This window comes from Bos mutus, chromosome 19 (genome assembly GCF_027580195.1).
Source record: "Bos mutus isolate GX-2022 chromosome 19, NWIPB_WYAK_1.1, whole genome shotgun sequence".
Taxonomy (NCBI): Eukaryota; Metazoa; Chordata; class Mammalia; order Artiodactyla; family Bovidae; genus Bos; species Bos mutus.
Window position 1 is genome coordinate 31,011,272 of NC_091635.1, and position 14,219 is coordinate 31,025,490.

A 14,219-nucleotide genomic window follows, 5' to 3' on the forward strand; every position below is an offset into this window, starting at 1 on the left:
GCATATAAGTTAAATAAGCAGGGTGACAATATACAGCCTTGACGTACTCCTTTTCCTATTTGGAACCAGTCTGTTGTTCCATGTCCAGTTCTGTTGCTTCCTGACCTGCATATAGATTTCTCAGAAGGCAGGTCAGGTGGTCTGGCATTCCCATCTCTTTCAGGATTTTCCACAGTTTATTGTGATCCACATAGTCAAAGGCTTTGGCATAGTCAATAAAGCAGAAATAGATGTTTTTCTGGAACTCTCTTGCTTTTTTGATGATCCAGTGGATGTTGGCAATTTGATCTCTGGTTCCTCTGCCTTTTCTAAAACCAGCTTGAACATCTGGAAGTTCACAGTTCACGTATTGTTGAAGCCTGGCTTGGAGAATTTTGAGCATTACTTTACCAGCGTGTGAGATGAATGCAATTGTGCAGTAGTTTAAGCATTCTTTGGCATTGCCTTTCTTTTGGGATCAAGATGGTAGACTTTCAGGGAATTCCCTCGTGGTCCAGTGGATAAGACTAGGGCTTTCACTGCCATGGATCTAGGTTCCATCCCTGGTTGGGGAACTAAAATGCCAGAAGCCACATGGTGCAGCCTAAAAAAAGAAGGAATGACTTCCAACTTAAGGATACCCTCCCTCTTCACAGGGATATGATTTTAACAGAGGTTTGGAGTATGGTTGAAGGCTTGGGGTCCCCAGGAACCACCAGTGGAATAGGAGCCTTTTATGCCCTGTAGCCAAGTCTTTCCTGGTCCTATTCTGCCCCTGACAATTAGCTGGAGACGATGAGGTGAGTCATAGTGAGGCAAGGAGCCAAGGCTGGTCCTCCTATGGGCAGTGGAAAGGGGACACTTACTTGCTTGATCTTTTGGGGCAAGTCAGTTAGCCTCTCAGAGCCTCCGTTTCTGTAGTTATTTTTTAAAAAAGAATATAATATTTAGCTTGTTACAGGGATTAGAAATAGTATACGTAAAGTAACTTGCAGACATTCAATGAAGTGGTAATGGGGGTTCTTATAATCATTCATTCAACAAGTATTTATTAATATGAGACAAGTGGGCTAAGAAGATAGGGAAGTTGATAAACACCCACCTCCTACACTCACAGAGCACGTAGTCTATGGCGAAATCACCCTATTAAACAAGGACTTACAATGACGTGAGAGATGGGCTAAAATGGAAACATCTGAGGATGTCAGAAGGAAGTGACATGAAGCTGAGGTCTGAAGGGGAAGTGAGCTTGTTTGACAAATGGATCACAGAGGTCAAGAGAAAAGAATTTTGCTTTATAACATACAAATAGTTTCTCATGGGACTTCCCCAGTCATCCAGTGGCTGAAACTCTGTTCTTCTAATGCAAGGGGTGATATTTTAATTAGGCCCGTTTTTCAGATGGAGAAACTGAGGCTCAGAAAAGTGAATGTCTTTTCCTTAAACACAAACATAGCCAGGACTTGAGCCCAGTTTTTCTAACTCCAGTTTCTGCATGTCTGTTGAGTCCTGCTGTCTTAGGTTCTAGCACTGCCCTTAACCAGCCTGAGCAACCTGGAGTTTCTCTCTGGGTCTCAGTTTCTCCAGCTGTGTAATGGGAGTTACCCATTCTGTGGCTTTGATTCTCAGTTTTGGCAGATGGGGCAAATAGGGAGCATGTGAAAAGCACAGGGGTGGCGAGCCCTCTGGTCCCTTTTCTGTCAGCCCCCCAGCTGCCACCTCTCAATAACCCTTTCACGCCCTCCCAGTCCCAAACATGTGTAGACTTTTCACTTCCACTTTATTATCACTTCATTTGTAGGATTTTAAGGTTTGTTACCTGGAAGGGAGCGAGGAGCTCACACCTCCAGTTCCGCTTTTCAAATATACCTTCACTGCTTGTGAAAATAACCTTATTAACAGCATCTAACCTGCTACTGCTTATGGGGGCACCTGGATAAGTACATGCAGAAAGGACCACAGCAGAGGAAACAACACAGTTAGCTGAAGTGGCACAGCCTCTGGACCCCTGGGGTTTTCTCCCAGCTCATGGGAGTCCTGGAGCTGTTGTCAGGGTCAGCAGAATGTGGTTGAGCACCAGAGTAGCCTTGAGCAATTGGTCCTTGCCTCCTGCCTCCTCTTCTGGTGCTGAGATCCTCCGGGAAACAGCTCCCATGCCTCCGAGGCTCTCCTGTCTCCTGGACGCTTGTCCACGATTGATTCTCTGGGCAGCTTCCCCTCCGAGCAGTAAATGAAATATCGGTTACCAGGAGTGAGGCGGGAGGCAATTAACCCCTAGACCTCACCCTGGCAGATGTGTTTGTAGCAAGCTGAAGTGGAGAGCTGAGCACACCTGCCTGGCCTTCCTGCAAAGTCATCCAATTAGGGTAGCCCCCAGCAGTGGGCTCCTGCTGCCTGCTCTGCTCCCCATGACCCCAGAAACCAGGGTGGCACAGACTCCGAGGGCTGACAGCCGTCTGGGCACAGGATGGCCTGCCATTTCTCATGTGGGTGAGCTCCGGGGGCACTGCCACCCTCACACTCCCTTGGCAGGGAGATTATTCATTAATTAATCACACATCTTTTTAAAGGGGAGGTGGCCTGGGGAGGCGTCTTCCTTCCTTCCTCTAGAGTGGAACCGCCATTCTGCCTGTCCAACCTCCTTCCCACCTGCCAGCCCTGCCTCATGGAATGTTTCTGTGCCAGAAATACCCCTGACTGAGGAAGAGGGGAGACACATGCCTGCTTTCAGGGAACCCCCAGTCCCAGGGGCTGGTCTCAGAAAGCCCCAGTTAGATAGAAAAAGCACAGCATCTACCCTTGGAGCCACTGACAGGGCAGCCATACTCTGCAACTGGGAAACTGCACCCCCATTCCCAGTCCCTGGGGATACACACCTCGCCCTTAACTCACCCAAAACACTATCTTTGAGGACCCCCACCCCAGGGCTGATGGAGGAGGCACAGTCTCACCTTCAAGTTTCCCATTCTGAGGGTAGAGACGAAGTCTTGTCCTCAGGTTGGCCAAGTCTGAGGAGTACAAAAATAGACTTTGCCCTTGGGGAGCCCCTGTCTGATGGGGGAGATGCTCCCCAAACAGCTGGCACTGCTAGACACTCCCGGTTCCCTGCACAGAAAAAAAAAAAGTTCTTGGCTTTAGTTCTGTCCCAGTTGCGTCACAAACTTGCAGTGTGACCATGGACAAGTCACGGATTTTCTTCAGACCATGCTTTCCTCATCTGCAATGTGGAGATCTTAGTCCCATCTCTCACAGTGACGTGAGGATCGGCCAGTTACCAGAAAGAAAAGCCAGCCAGCCAGGCACTCCCTTCAGAAATGATTAATATGCTTTTCACTGTTGCAGAGTCCTAGGCCAGTACCTGTGGTCTCTGGGAGAGGGCTGGGGAGGCTTCCAGGTGCAGTGACTGGATAATTTTGGGCCAGAGCAGCCATTAAAGAATCATAAGAGGCTGTGGGTGGCACTGGGGGGGGGGGGGCGGAAGAGGGGGGTTGCTGGCTAATCTAATCAGGCTTCCCAAGGAAACTCTCATTCCAGACAGACCTGCCAGGGGTTTTATTGGGTTTGTGGGGACCCGCAGATTTCAATCTCCAGACCCCACAGGGAAGGAACAAGTATTAAGCTAATTTTATTAAATGGCCACAGCTGGCAGTAGGGGGAAGTAGGGGAGAGGAGAGAGGATAAAGAAAGTCATTCAAGTCTGCCAGCCATGACAAGGGTCCATACATGGGGCCTGACTGGGAGGGAGGCCACCCCTCCTTCCTGTCTCTCCAGCTGAGCCAGCGGGGGGGTGGGAGGGGGAAGCCAGATGGGAACTCTCCCTCAGTGTAGAGCCTTGGGATTCTCCAAGAGGCTCACCCCATGGCTGCTGCCCAGGGCAGATGCTTGTAAGTTCTATCAAGCCTCCACAGGACAGTGCTGGAGTGGAAGCGCTGGCCTGCATCCAAGCCCCCCTTCCTTGGTTCTGCTTTGGAAACCCCAAATCTTCATGATATACAGTGTGCTGGGTAAGAGGATGGTCTTTGGTTCAAATACTGATGTTTGCTCCTTCCTAGCTTTGTGACTCTGACAAAGTATTTATCCTCTGAGCCTCAGTTTCCTCATCAGAAATGGATAAAACAGCATCCATGTTAAAGGGCATGGGAGTATTCCTTGCCAGTCCACTCCCACTCCATACACATTTCCATGAGATAATATTTATAAAGTTCTTATATGGTGTCAGACACAAAGTGGATGTTCTCTAAGTATTAGCTATTATAATTTAGGAATGCCCTGTGTGCAACCATCATGGCCCCAGTTATAGGGGATGAGGGAGGCAGTGACAAGGCAAAGAGATCTGGTGCGTCGTCTCCAGTGAGCAACGGCTTCTTGAATTCAAGTGCAATCAAGAACGTAGTGATTGTGTCTTATTTAAAAAGCTATTTAACCTCTTTTGAAGAAGAATAAAATCTACTCATCCAACCTCCCAGTGCTCTTGGAAGACTTGGATGAGAAGACTTGAATGAGAAGAAAGTGTCAGTCACTTTCACTTCAGGTATGTGAAAGTGTGTGTTGGACGGACTGTGTTGGACTCTGCCACCTCACAGGCTGTAGCCTGCCAGTCCATGGAATTCTCCAGGGGATCTTCCCAACCCAGGGATTGAACCCGAGTCTCCCGCATTGCAGGCAGATTCTTTACCATCTGAGCCACTAGGAAGCCTTTGGCAAATTTTAAAGTGATGTATAAATAATAAAAGCTGTGTTTATTGAGCACATACATGATACCTCTTTAACCCTCAGTCAAGTGAGATAAGTCTCATTATAATGAGAAAACTGAGGCCCAGGGGTGAAGTGCTTGGGTCAAGGTCAACCAGCATTTAATACAACGCTTGTTCCTTTCATTGCTATCACTAACCCAGAACTGAGTCAGGAGAGAGTGACTTAGCCAGCATCCTACAGGGTGGCACTGGGGCCAGAACCCAGGTCTCCTAATTTAAACCTGGCTGTGCCTGTGCAATGCTGATGCGACTTTCAAGGTCAAAGAGATGGAGCTTTTCCACCCTGGAAAATGATGTAACTAGGCTATCTTCTATGCCTCTTATTCCAGTTGCCCCGACCCTCTTGGGCCATGGTGTGCTTTGGGCCCCTTGGCCCACCTCTTCCTGGAGCACCTCTGACTCTGGCTTTTCCCAGATCCACGAGAAACTTCCAGTAGACTCATTCCCCATCTGGAGGAGTGCAGGGTTCGCTGTCCCCTCCTGCAACTCCTCTCCAGGGCACAGTCAGAAAGCCAGCGGGGTGGAAGTGTTTTATTATAGCTTTGGTCAGACGGGCAGCAGCCGGCCAAGGGCTGTAGCTGGGAAGCCATCCAGCCCCCAACCAACCCCTCCCCCAGGCGGCGCTACCCCAGAGCATGTGGGCAGCGCATCCGAGCACGGGGAGGAACCCGCTGAGGCCTCTCCCCCACCCCTGCTGGGGCGGGCTGGTGGGTAGGGTGGGCAATAAACAATCTTACTGTACAAATATACAGCGCGGGCCGGGGCGGGGACGGTCAACACCGCCTCCAGAGGAACGAGGACAGGGCGCGCTGGACCCGGCTCTGCGGTGAGCCGGCGGGAGGGCTAGCTGCGGCCCGGAAGGTGGTGAGGACGGGCCAGGGGCGTCATAGCCGGGAGGGCTGCGAGGGGGTAGGCGAGGATGGGTCATCCTTTACCCCACCCGGAGGGGGAGCCCAGGGGGAATAGGGGATGGAGGAGCTTAATCAGAGTAGATGATGAAGCCGGAGAAGGTGCTGTACTTGTTGCTGTTGCCTCCGTGCGCTTTGCCCCCATCCAGTTTGATGAAAACCTCGTCCCCCGCATCCAGGTGCAGGATCACGCTATTGCTAGCGTAGTCGTAGTTCTGGTCTGCGTCCTGGGCGATGGCGCTGGCCCGCACCTGTGGGGGTTGGGCCGTTAGGAGAGTAAGGGTATGTGTGAGAGGGTAGGGGAGGAGAAGGGAGAGAAGTGGGGTCCGGGAGGGAGGGGGATTGTCAGAGGGAAGGCAGGGAGAGAATCTGAAGGGTCCCAGAGCCCCACCTGCGGCATCATCAGGGCTGTCAGCCTGCTTTCCTCCCATCATCCCAGCACTGCCCTTTTGCAATCCTAACTTTGTGTTTTGGGAGGGGGTTAGAGAGGAGCCTTGGATTTCTAGGGCAGGTGTAATCTGGGTCTGAATTGTCAGTGTAATTCAGTGTAATCGGCTTCCTTAACTCCCCTAGGTCTCACTGTCTGGCCCACTGAAGTGTTAGCCACTCAGTCGTGTCTGCCTCTTTGTGACCCCACAGACTGTAGCCTGCCAGGCTCTTCTGTCCAGGGATTTCTCTAGGCAAGAATTCTGGAGTGGGTAGCTATTCCCTTCTCCAGGGCATCTTCCCAACCCAGGGATCGAACCTGGGTCTCTTGCATTTCAGGCAGATTCTTTACCATCTGAGCCACTAGGGAAGCCCCACTCTCTGTCTGGCCCATTGAGGACCTCAGCAGTGTCTCCAGGAATCCCCGGCCTGGAACTCTTGCTTGCAGAGAGGAATTCTCTGGACCCCCAAGGGATGGAAGGCCATCCCCTCTCATCATTCTTTTCTCCCTCCTTTTTAAAATTATATATATATAATTTTTTTTTGGTCGTGTGGCATGAAATCTTAGTTCCCCAACCCAGGATCGAATCCATGCCCCCTGCAATGGGAGTATGAATTCTTGACTACTAGACAGCCAAGCAAATCCCCCTGCCCTGCCACCACCCCCTCTGCTTTATTGCAATAATGATGCCTACATTTCAGCCACATCCACCCATTCTCATGTCAGTGGCTGGACAGGAGACTGCCCCTTGGCCTTACAGGTCTAGGCCTGGATCAATACCAGGCTGCTAGTAAGCAACAACCCTAGTACTGAGACCTTCTGTGTGGATTCCTTGTATGAGGTCCATTCTGTGTCAACTCCCTGTCTGAAGTCCATTCTGGAGTCTTTCACACAAGAACAGTGAGATGAAAGGCCTGGGAATCATTTCCCCTCCCAAGGCTCAGGCTGGGCCTGCGTCCCACCTCAAGGAGTTGTAGCTACAGCTGTGACTATTACCCCATCCCAAGAGGACTTCTGGCTCCTCCGGCGGCATCACCCCTATGGCAGTAGAAGGTGGTAGAAAGGAAGTGGATGGGAAGAAAGGAATCATCCCTTCTGAAACCTTACATCCCTCTGTGATCCTCAGTCTGCTCTGATATCCTTGCTGGTCCTTGTTTTGATGGAATAGGGGAGGGACAGGCAGGAGCATCAGGAGGGACAGGGGAGCGCCAGCCTTTGGATTTGAAGCCTGACACATCATTGGTGGGGGAGGGGAGCTATAATCATAAGATATTGAGGATGTGGGATGATGGACACATTCTCTCCAGGCATTCCTTTCCAACCGCTGAGGCCAACGCAAGTCCTGAGCCCTCTGATCTGGGGCCTCTCCTGGATATTCTGAGTGGAGGATGGGCAGAGAGTCTGCACTGAATGGGGTCCTCTCAGCCAGGCTCCTCAACAGCCCCTCTCCATCCTGCCCCTTCCCTGAAGGCAGCACCCCCATAGGCTGACAGTCAGGGCTGGACCAAGCCAGATCAGGAGAGGGACCCATCCCCCCTCCTGATCGGGAGGCAGCACTATAGGTCGGCTGTGCCAAAGCTGCTGACTCAGCAACAATGTTGCACCGTAAGGACCCGACTGACATATTTGTGTGCAGTCTGCCATTGAAAACCCAGATCTTTTCAGCCCCTTCTCACCCCTCAAGCTTTTCTCCTCCAACCTGGGAGGGAATTGTTTGGGGGCACTTAGTTGGGAAAACTCCTGGTCCAGCTAAAGGTGAGGGGAAATCAAATGAGGGAGGGACGCCGTCTAAGGAGCTCGGTTTCTCTGTTTAGAAAATGGATGAGATCCTGCCTCACCCACTGCCACCATTGTAAAAGCCTTTTGGTGGCAAAGGAAAAAAAATTTTTTAATCTAGATGGGGCTTTGAGCTACCAGGAAAGAGCTGAAAACAAGCAACCAACTTCTGTATTGTTCCCTGGGCCCTAATCCTGGTGGTATTTATTATTACACATGCATTTCATTATCTTTGCTAATAAATTACTTCTAATAACAATTATTTTTATTACCCAGATTAATTTAGCCTTAACTCATTAAAACAGTGTGCTGCTTAATAGCCAGATCCATTAGAATACAGTCATCTGTCATCAGGAATCTCCTGGTGATGTGACAGGCATCAGTACTGTTATGCTTATGTTTATTATTTATTCATCACCATGATTGTTGCTGTGATTATCCTAATTATCCATGGAGGCAGGGAGAATTAATGCTCTTCCATCCGTAGACGGTGGGGGAGCCAGCAATGGAACCCAGGGGTCCTGATTCTCTGCCCAAGACTGGAAATAGTAGAGGCATCCAGTCCCTCCCAGGGGTCGAGGGGAAGTCTGGGGATTTCATTTTGTTGTAGAAGCTGGAACGCAAGTCTGGGACTTGTCATGTGGGGGTACAAGAGAAGCACCTCCTCAAGGGCTACCAATAAGTGAAACTGAGGCATTGGTCTGATTAGAGGTCTGGAGTGGGGGTGGGGTAGGGGCCAAGAACCCAGGAAATGTGCCCCTGCCCCCAGAGCAAAGCTGGGGTCTCAGGTATGCAGGTGTGGCTCCCACGGGCAGCCAGCCTGGCCCCTGTGTGCTTTCACACAATGCCTGAGTTCCTACTGTGCCAGGCGCTGTGCTCTGTCCTGTGAAAGGCATTAGAGGCCAGAGAGGACAGCGGCAAGATAGGCGGGGTGGGCAGGGAGGTCATATCCCCTCATCAGAGAGGCCGATCCCCAGTCAGGTCTTCGTGTACCACAGTCCCCAATTTACACACCCCACCACCTCCCCCCTCACTCAGACTCTGGTGTCCAAGTCCCTGTCCATTTGTAATACTCCCCTTCCCACAGGCCCTGACCGTCCCCCCACAGCCCCCCTTCCCTAGCCCGGTGTATCAGTTTCATATCCTCTGGGGACCATCTGAACTGTGGATCTTAGAAGGAACCGCAGGGAGCTCATCTCACTCAGGGCACTGGCTCCAGCCTCGAGTCCCTTCCCCAGGCTCCTCAGGTCCTTGTGTCATAATGACCCGGCCTTACTGCCATCTGGCCGTGCAGCGATGACTCAGAGCTACCCCTAGGGAAAGGGACCCAGCACCAGGCAGGAAGGTGCTGATTCCCCGCTTTCCCCATCTTGCCCAGGGAAGGACCAGGGCCCAGACGCGGCTCTGCTTTCTAGAGGAAATTCTGGAAGTCTCTCTGCAGGCAGGAAGCCAGGAAGGAAAAGCACAGAGCCCAGGGCTGCCCCTGGTCTTGAAGGCGTGGGAGGAGCCGGCTCCTCCCTTCTGTTTCCACCCGTTGCCCAGCCCTGTCATTTTTGCTCTCTGGACATTCTGGCTTGTATGTCCTGTTCCACCTCTGAGCCGGCCTTTCCCTACACTTGACCTTTCATTTTCTCCCTAGCTGTGTCTTGTCCCCTAGGGGACCGAGGTTCATCATCCTCTCCCCAGACCAGGTTGGTCTGAGCTAGGGCCCACTGAATCACTCCCTCCAGCCAACACATCTGAGGACAGGAGTGTCAGTGGGGTCCCGGTCTCCTCTCCCTCACAATAATGGCTGGGGCATGTTATTGTGTCTCCCCTGCACAGACCATGCGGTCCTGGAGGGCAAGCAGACTGAACCCCTGGAACCCCAAACCTGGCTCCTACTCGGAGCTCAGAACTAGTCATATGGAATGACTAGTGAGAGGAAATGAGTCTCTTGGACAATCTAGAAGAAGTCACAGAGAGTGTGGGGGAGGTCCAGGGCCTGTCACCCCACTGTTTATCTTGGATTTGTGTGTGTGGGAGGGGGGCAGGAGTAATTGTTAAAATATTGGATCTCTGAAACCCCTGGTTAAAGTCACCTCCTTTCTTCTACCAGCCTGTGGTGCCACCTCCTTGTCAGGCTCTGCCAGTGCCCTGCCCCTACTAAAGGGGTAGGAAGAGCCTTTTGAGTCGGTTTCACCTCCCACTGACTGAAGCAAGTACACCTGCCCCAAGCACCCACCATCTTTGGGGCCTCCTCTTGTCTCACCTCTGGGGCCCTGCGGCACCCTCTTGAGTAGCACAGTAGGGCCCACTGGTGGCCTGGTGACCACCTCCCTATCCAGGCAAGCTGTGGTCCAAGCCCCCTGAAACCTCAACTTGGTGCCAGCCCAAACTTTCTTTGGGAAAGGAAGAAATTTCACTGATGAAGGTGACACTGTTGAATCCCTTATTGGTGATTAATAAGGGGAATTGTGGGGCTGTCTGCAGAGAGAGTCCTCACTGGATACTGGGGCCTCCCATTTGGTCAAGAATGAAGGACAAAGAGGAGAGACACAGAAAGCCTGACAGACACAAGTGGGAGAGAGACACCCAAGGAATAAAGAGAGGGATTAAACACAGAGGTGGGGGACCAGAAACCAACGGAGAGACAGATCAGACTGGTAGACAGAGGAGAGAGGCAAGCACAAGAGATGGGGAGAGGGGAGAAAGAGGAAGAGGAAGGGGAGAGGCAGAAACAAGAGGGAGAGCAGGCAAGGGAGGGAGGAGAGGGGCAGACTTACAAGCACCTGGCAGGCTTTTAGCTGACTCTAAGGCCTGTCCCTTCCCCACCCCTAAATGGGGTCCACCTCAAGTAGTGCTGCAGTGGGAGGGTTCCAGCAGGACCTTGGGTCTCAGTCACAGGAGATTTCCTCCCAACTCCCACTAAAGCTTTAGTTCTGATCCACACAGGCACCTGCTTCCACAAGGATGCTCTGCTTGACTACTGCAGGGGCCCCAGGTCACCTGTGGTCTGGGAGCTCTGGGAAGGGAGGGGGAACCAAAGTGAAGGGAGCTCGGTAAAACTGCCACCCTGGGGCAGGGTTAGGTCAAGATTGGTCCTGGGGCAGCAGTTCCAAGGAGAACACCAGACATCGCTGGTCCCAGGTACCAAAGACCTCGTGAGCTTGGTGCCTTCCGCTCTGGTCTCTCCGATGGGGATAGGGAAGGAAGAGGATGCCCTGACACCACAGGAATCAGGAATTGCAGCTGAGAGGTAAAGAGGAAGGGGAGTTTCCACCTCTTTGTCCTGCCTCAGAAGGAAAAACTTTTCCCTTCTGGCCATCTTTTTGGGCGCTTAGCTCTGACACAGTGGGAAGGGGCCGCGCAGTCCCGGGTTTTGCAGAGGGTGGCAGATCTGCCCAATGGTCCCTTCCTAAGGGCGGGGGATGTATTGTAGCTAAGGCTTTGTGCGCTTGGCTCCCTTTGCCTTTGTGCGCAAAACATCTCCTACAGCTCGCCTTCTCCGCTTGCGCGCCTAGCGGTGCGCCCAAGCGCCCGCGGGCGCAGACGCTGCCTTTCCCCAGAGCCCATCCTGATTCGGCCCCTCACCACTAGCTGGTATCAACCAGAATCCTAGCTCTGAGATGCTGTTTCCCACGGGCCAAGCCCCCAAGGGCCAGTCCGCGCGGCCTGCGCTCTGATTATTAGTTGGATGTTATTTCCCGCATTTCCGTGCCGCAGGTGCCCAGCAGCACTTGCCTTGGAGCTGGCGCCCAGAAGCCGAGGGATCAGGGATGCCCGCTAGCCTGGATCATCCCCGCCTGTAATGTCTAAGCCGCTCCGGGTCTCCATCTGCGCCCGTCCGTACCCGTGGGCCCCGGGCTCCCTGGGTGCCCTGCCCCCAGGCCAGCCCCATGCCCCCGGCGGGCCCACCTGGCCGTTCTTGCAGAGGTCCGCCCACATACTGGTGCCGTCGCCGCCGCGCATGAGGACGTGGTAGGTGAAAAAGTAGGTGCCGGGAATATTGCACGTAAACTTGCCACTGGTCGCGTCGTAGTTGTTGCCGAGGTTGGTGACCACGTCGTCGAACTTGAGCACCTCGTAACCCTCGTGAGGATTCTTGAGGCCGGCGTAGAAGGCCACGCGCGGCACCGTGGTGTAGGTGGCCGTGCTGATGGCGCCGCTGCCCCCCGCGCCTGGCAGCCCGGGAGGGCCGGTCTTGCCCGGCTCACCCTTCTCCCCAGGTGGCCCTACAGGACCCGGAGGACCTGGGTCCCCGGGGGGCCCAGGGGGGCCCGGCTTGCCTGTGCGTCCCGGCTTCCCCTGGGGGCCCTGCACCAGCGTGGAGGGCGGGGGCGCGCCGCTCTGCTCGCTCAGGGCGTCGCCGCCGTCGGGCCGCGCGCCGGCGCCGGGGCCCCGCGCGGGGTAGGGGTCACACACCATGCGGCAGGTGCCCAGCATCTCATAGTGGCCATCCGGGCCTCCCGAGCTCACCAGCACGGGGATGAGCACCACCAGCACCAGCAGCATCACCACGCCCGCGGCGGCCGCCAGCAGCGTCTTCCGGCCGGCGCGGAGCCTGGGGAGCGCCGGGCCGCCCGGCCGCGCCGTCGGGGCAATGGTGCCGGCGGCAGGGGGCACGGGCGAGGTGCCCGCGCTCAAGGGCGGTCCAGCTGGACTGCGGGCATGGGGCCGGGCCCGGGGCGCCGCGCTGCGCTGGATGCGCTGCCGAGCCCAGCCGCCGGCTCCTGCCTCGCGCCTCCCTCCCGCTGCGCGGCCGAACTAAGCGCAGCGGCAGCCGCCTGCTGCCGATTCCTCCCGCCTCCCGGTGCTGGAACCACCGCCCCCTCCGCGCGGTCCAGCCCTGCCCACTCTGCGCCGCGAGGGGTGGGGCTGAAGGCTGGGCCGGCGCCTAATTGGGTTGTGAGAGGTGTGGCTCCGCCCACTTAGAGGGGCGGGGCCCGGGGCGGGGCCGCCGGGTAGAGGGCTGGAGCCGCGAGACCCAAGGCGAGCAAGAGACTGAGCGTTGGAGATAGAGAGGGGGCTAGAGTCCGGGACGCAGAAGAGGCTCCCCTAGAGAAGGGGCGAGTAGGAACCAAAGAACTAGTAGAAGAGGGAGCCCTAGGGAGAACTAGAGAGCGCCGAGGGTGACTAGGAGAGGAGAGGCTTCGAGGGTCTGGTATGAAGAAAACCTAGAGCAGAGAGAGGCGCGAGGGGCCACTGCCCGCAGGAGGCGGGGGCTGCAGTAGGGCGCCTCGGTCTTCAGGGCACAAAGAGAGATTGAGAGGAGGACGAAGAGAGGAGCAGGAAGGAAGGACAAGGAAGCGTGTTATGAGCGGGGAGAAGAGGGGAAGGCAGGAGGGCGTCGATGGGGCGAGTCCACACTCAGGTCTCTCAGATCGCCTGTTTGGGAGATGGAGGTGGGCCGGTACGCCTGTCAGGGTGCCCACAGAATTCCAAGTACTAACCGCAGCTGCTCCCTCCTCTTTTTTTTTGGGGGGGGGGGCACCTGGATGTTCCCGGGACCGCCTTACCCCAGGAGGAGCAGGATCCTCTACCCATACCTCCTTAACCTCTACTTCTTCCTCCCTGCGCTCCAGGCCAGGTCAGGCTGCTTTTTCCTGGGGATGGGGCCAGGGACTCCTCCATCTTACTCTGATCAATTCCTTTCTCCCTGCTTTTAGACAAGGGGGAAATTGGGGCACTGAGAAAGTGGGCACCCCAGGTAATTTCTCCATTCTGACCAGTATAGACATGTCCCTGGCTGGTGACGCCCCCTTTCCCAGCTTCCAAGAGGGGTTGATCTCACCCAGCCCCTTGGCTCCACACCCTCCTTCCCTGCCACCAGCCTCCTGAGCTTCTAACTCTTTTCTCCATCAGATTGTATGAGGCAATCCTTTTCCTCAAGTGCAGTAAAGTGTTTATGTTGCATAAACTAAAAGGCGTCTGCTTCCATCAAAATATTTGTCACATTATATGAAGCCCAGTTCATGTTGCTCCACTGCTTCTCTCACCCTCCTGTATCCAGTCTACTCTGGAGGGCTCTGCCATTCAGAGGCCACTAGCTGCTGCTAAAAGATGACCCTCTAGCCCCTTTCCTTTCTTCCCTCCCAAAGCTGGGATTGATTAACCCCACCTGAGCCGGGAGGAGGACAGGGACAAGAGGATGTCAACTCAGGGGTGGTGAGATAGGACTTTTTAAGCACAGCTGAGCCCTGGTTAGAGTGATCCCCTCACCATGGAAGGAGCTAAAAATGCAATCAATAGCATTTTATTCAGGGCTTACAGTGTGCCAGGCCCTGTGTTGAGTGCTTTACATACACCATCACACCAGATCTCAACTGCAATTCAAAGAGGTAAAGCCCATCATTATTTTCATTTCACAGAGGAAGCACTGGGGCTCTGGGAAGT

The 14,219-nt window shown here is 54.3% G+C and overlaps 1 protein-coding gene across 5 annotated transcripts; it reads right to left on the reverse strand.

Moving 5' to 3' along the window:
• Positions 1-1,742: 1,742 nt before the first annotated feature.
• C1QL1 (complement C1q like 1) lies at positions 1,743-12,631 on the reverse strand. Of its 5 annotated transcripts, none has more exons than XM_070389966.1 (4): positions 11,742-12,631; positions 5,753-5,892; positions 2,931-3,084; positions 1,743-2,196 (listed from the first exon to the last, which is right to left on the reverse strand). In XM_070389966.1, exons 1-3 carry the CDS (start codon positions 12,336-12,338, stop codon positions 2,973-2,975), a joined length of 849 nt encoding a protein of 282 aa, XP_070246067.1. In that variant the 5' UTR covers positions 12,339-12,631; the 3' UTR covers positions 1,743-2,196; positions 2,931-2,972. The 5 variants fall into 5 exon arrangements, with proteins under 5 accessions (XP_070246067.1, XP_070246066.1, XP_070246065.1 ...); XM_070389965.1 differs by having other exon boundaries at positions 1,743-2,320; XM_070389964.1 differs by having other exon boundaries at positions 1,743-2,324.
• Positions 12,632-14,219: the final 1,588 nt, after the last annotated feature.

Bases quoted from the DNA above. Each gene is read 5' to 3' on its own strand.
- C1QL1 (XM_070389966.1), bottom strand. From the start codon at position 12,338: ATGCTGCTGGTGCTGGTGGTGCTCATCCCCGTGCTGGTGAGCTCGGGA. The intron at 5,893-11,741 runs GTGGGCCCGCCG...CAACCCCCACAG, and splicing joins ACCTCTGCAAGAACGGCCAG to GTGCGGGCCAGCGCCATCGC. The intron at 3,085-5,752 runs GTACAGCACCTT...TTTTCTGTGCAG, and splicing joins CACGGAGGCAACAGCAACAA to GGAACCGGGAGTGTCTAGCA.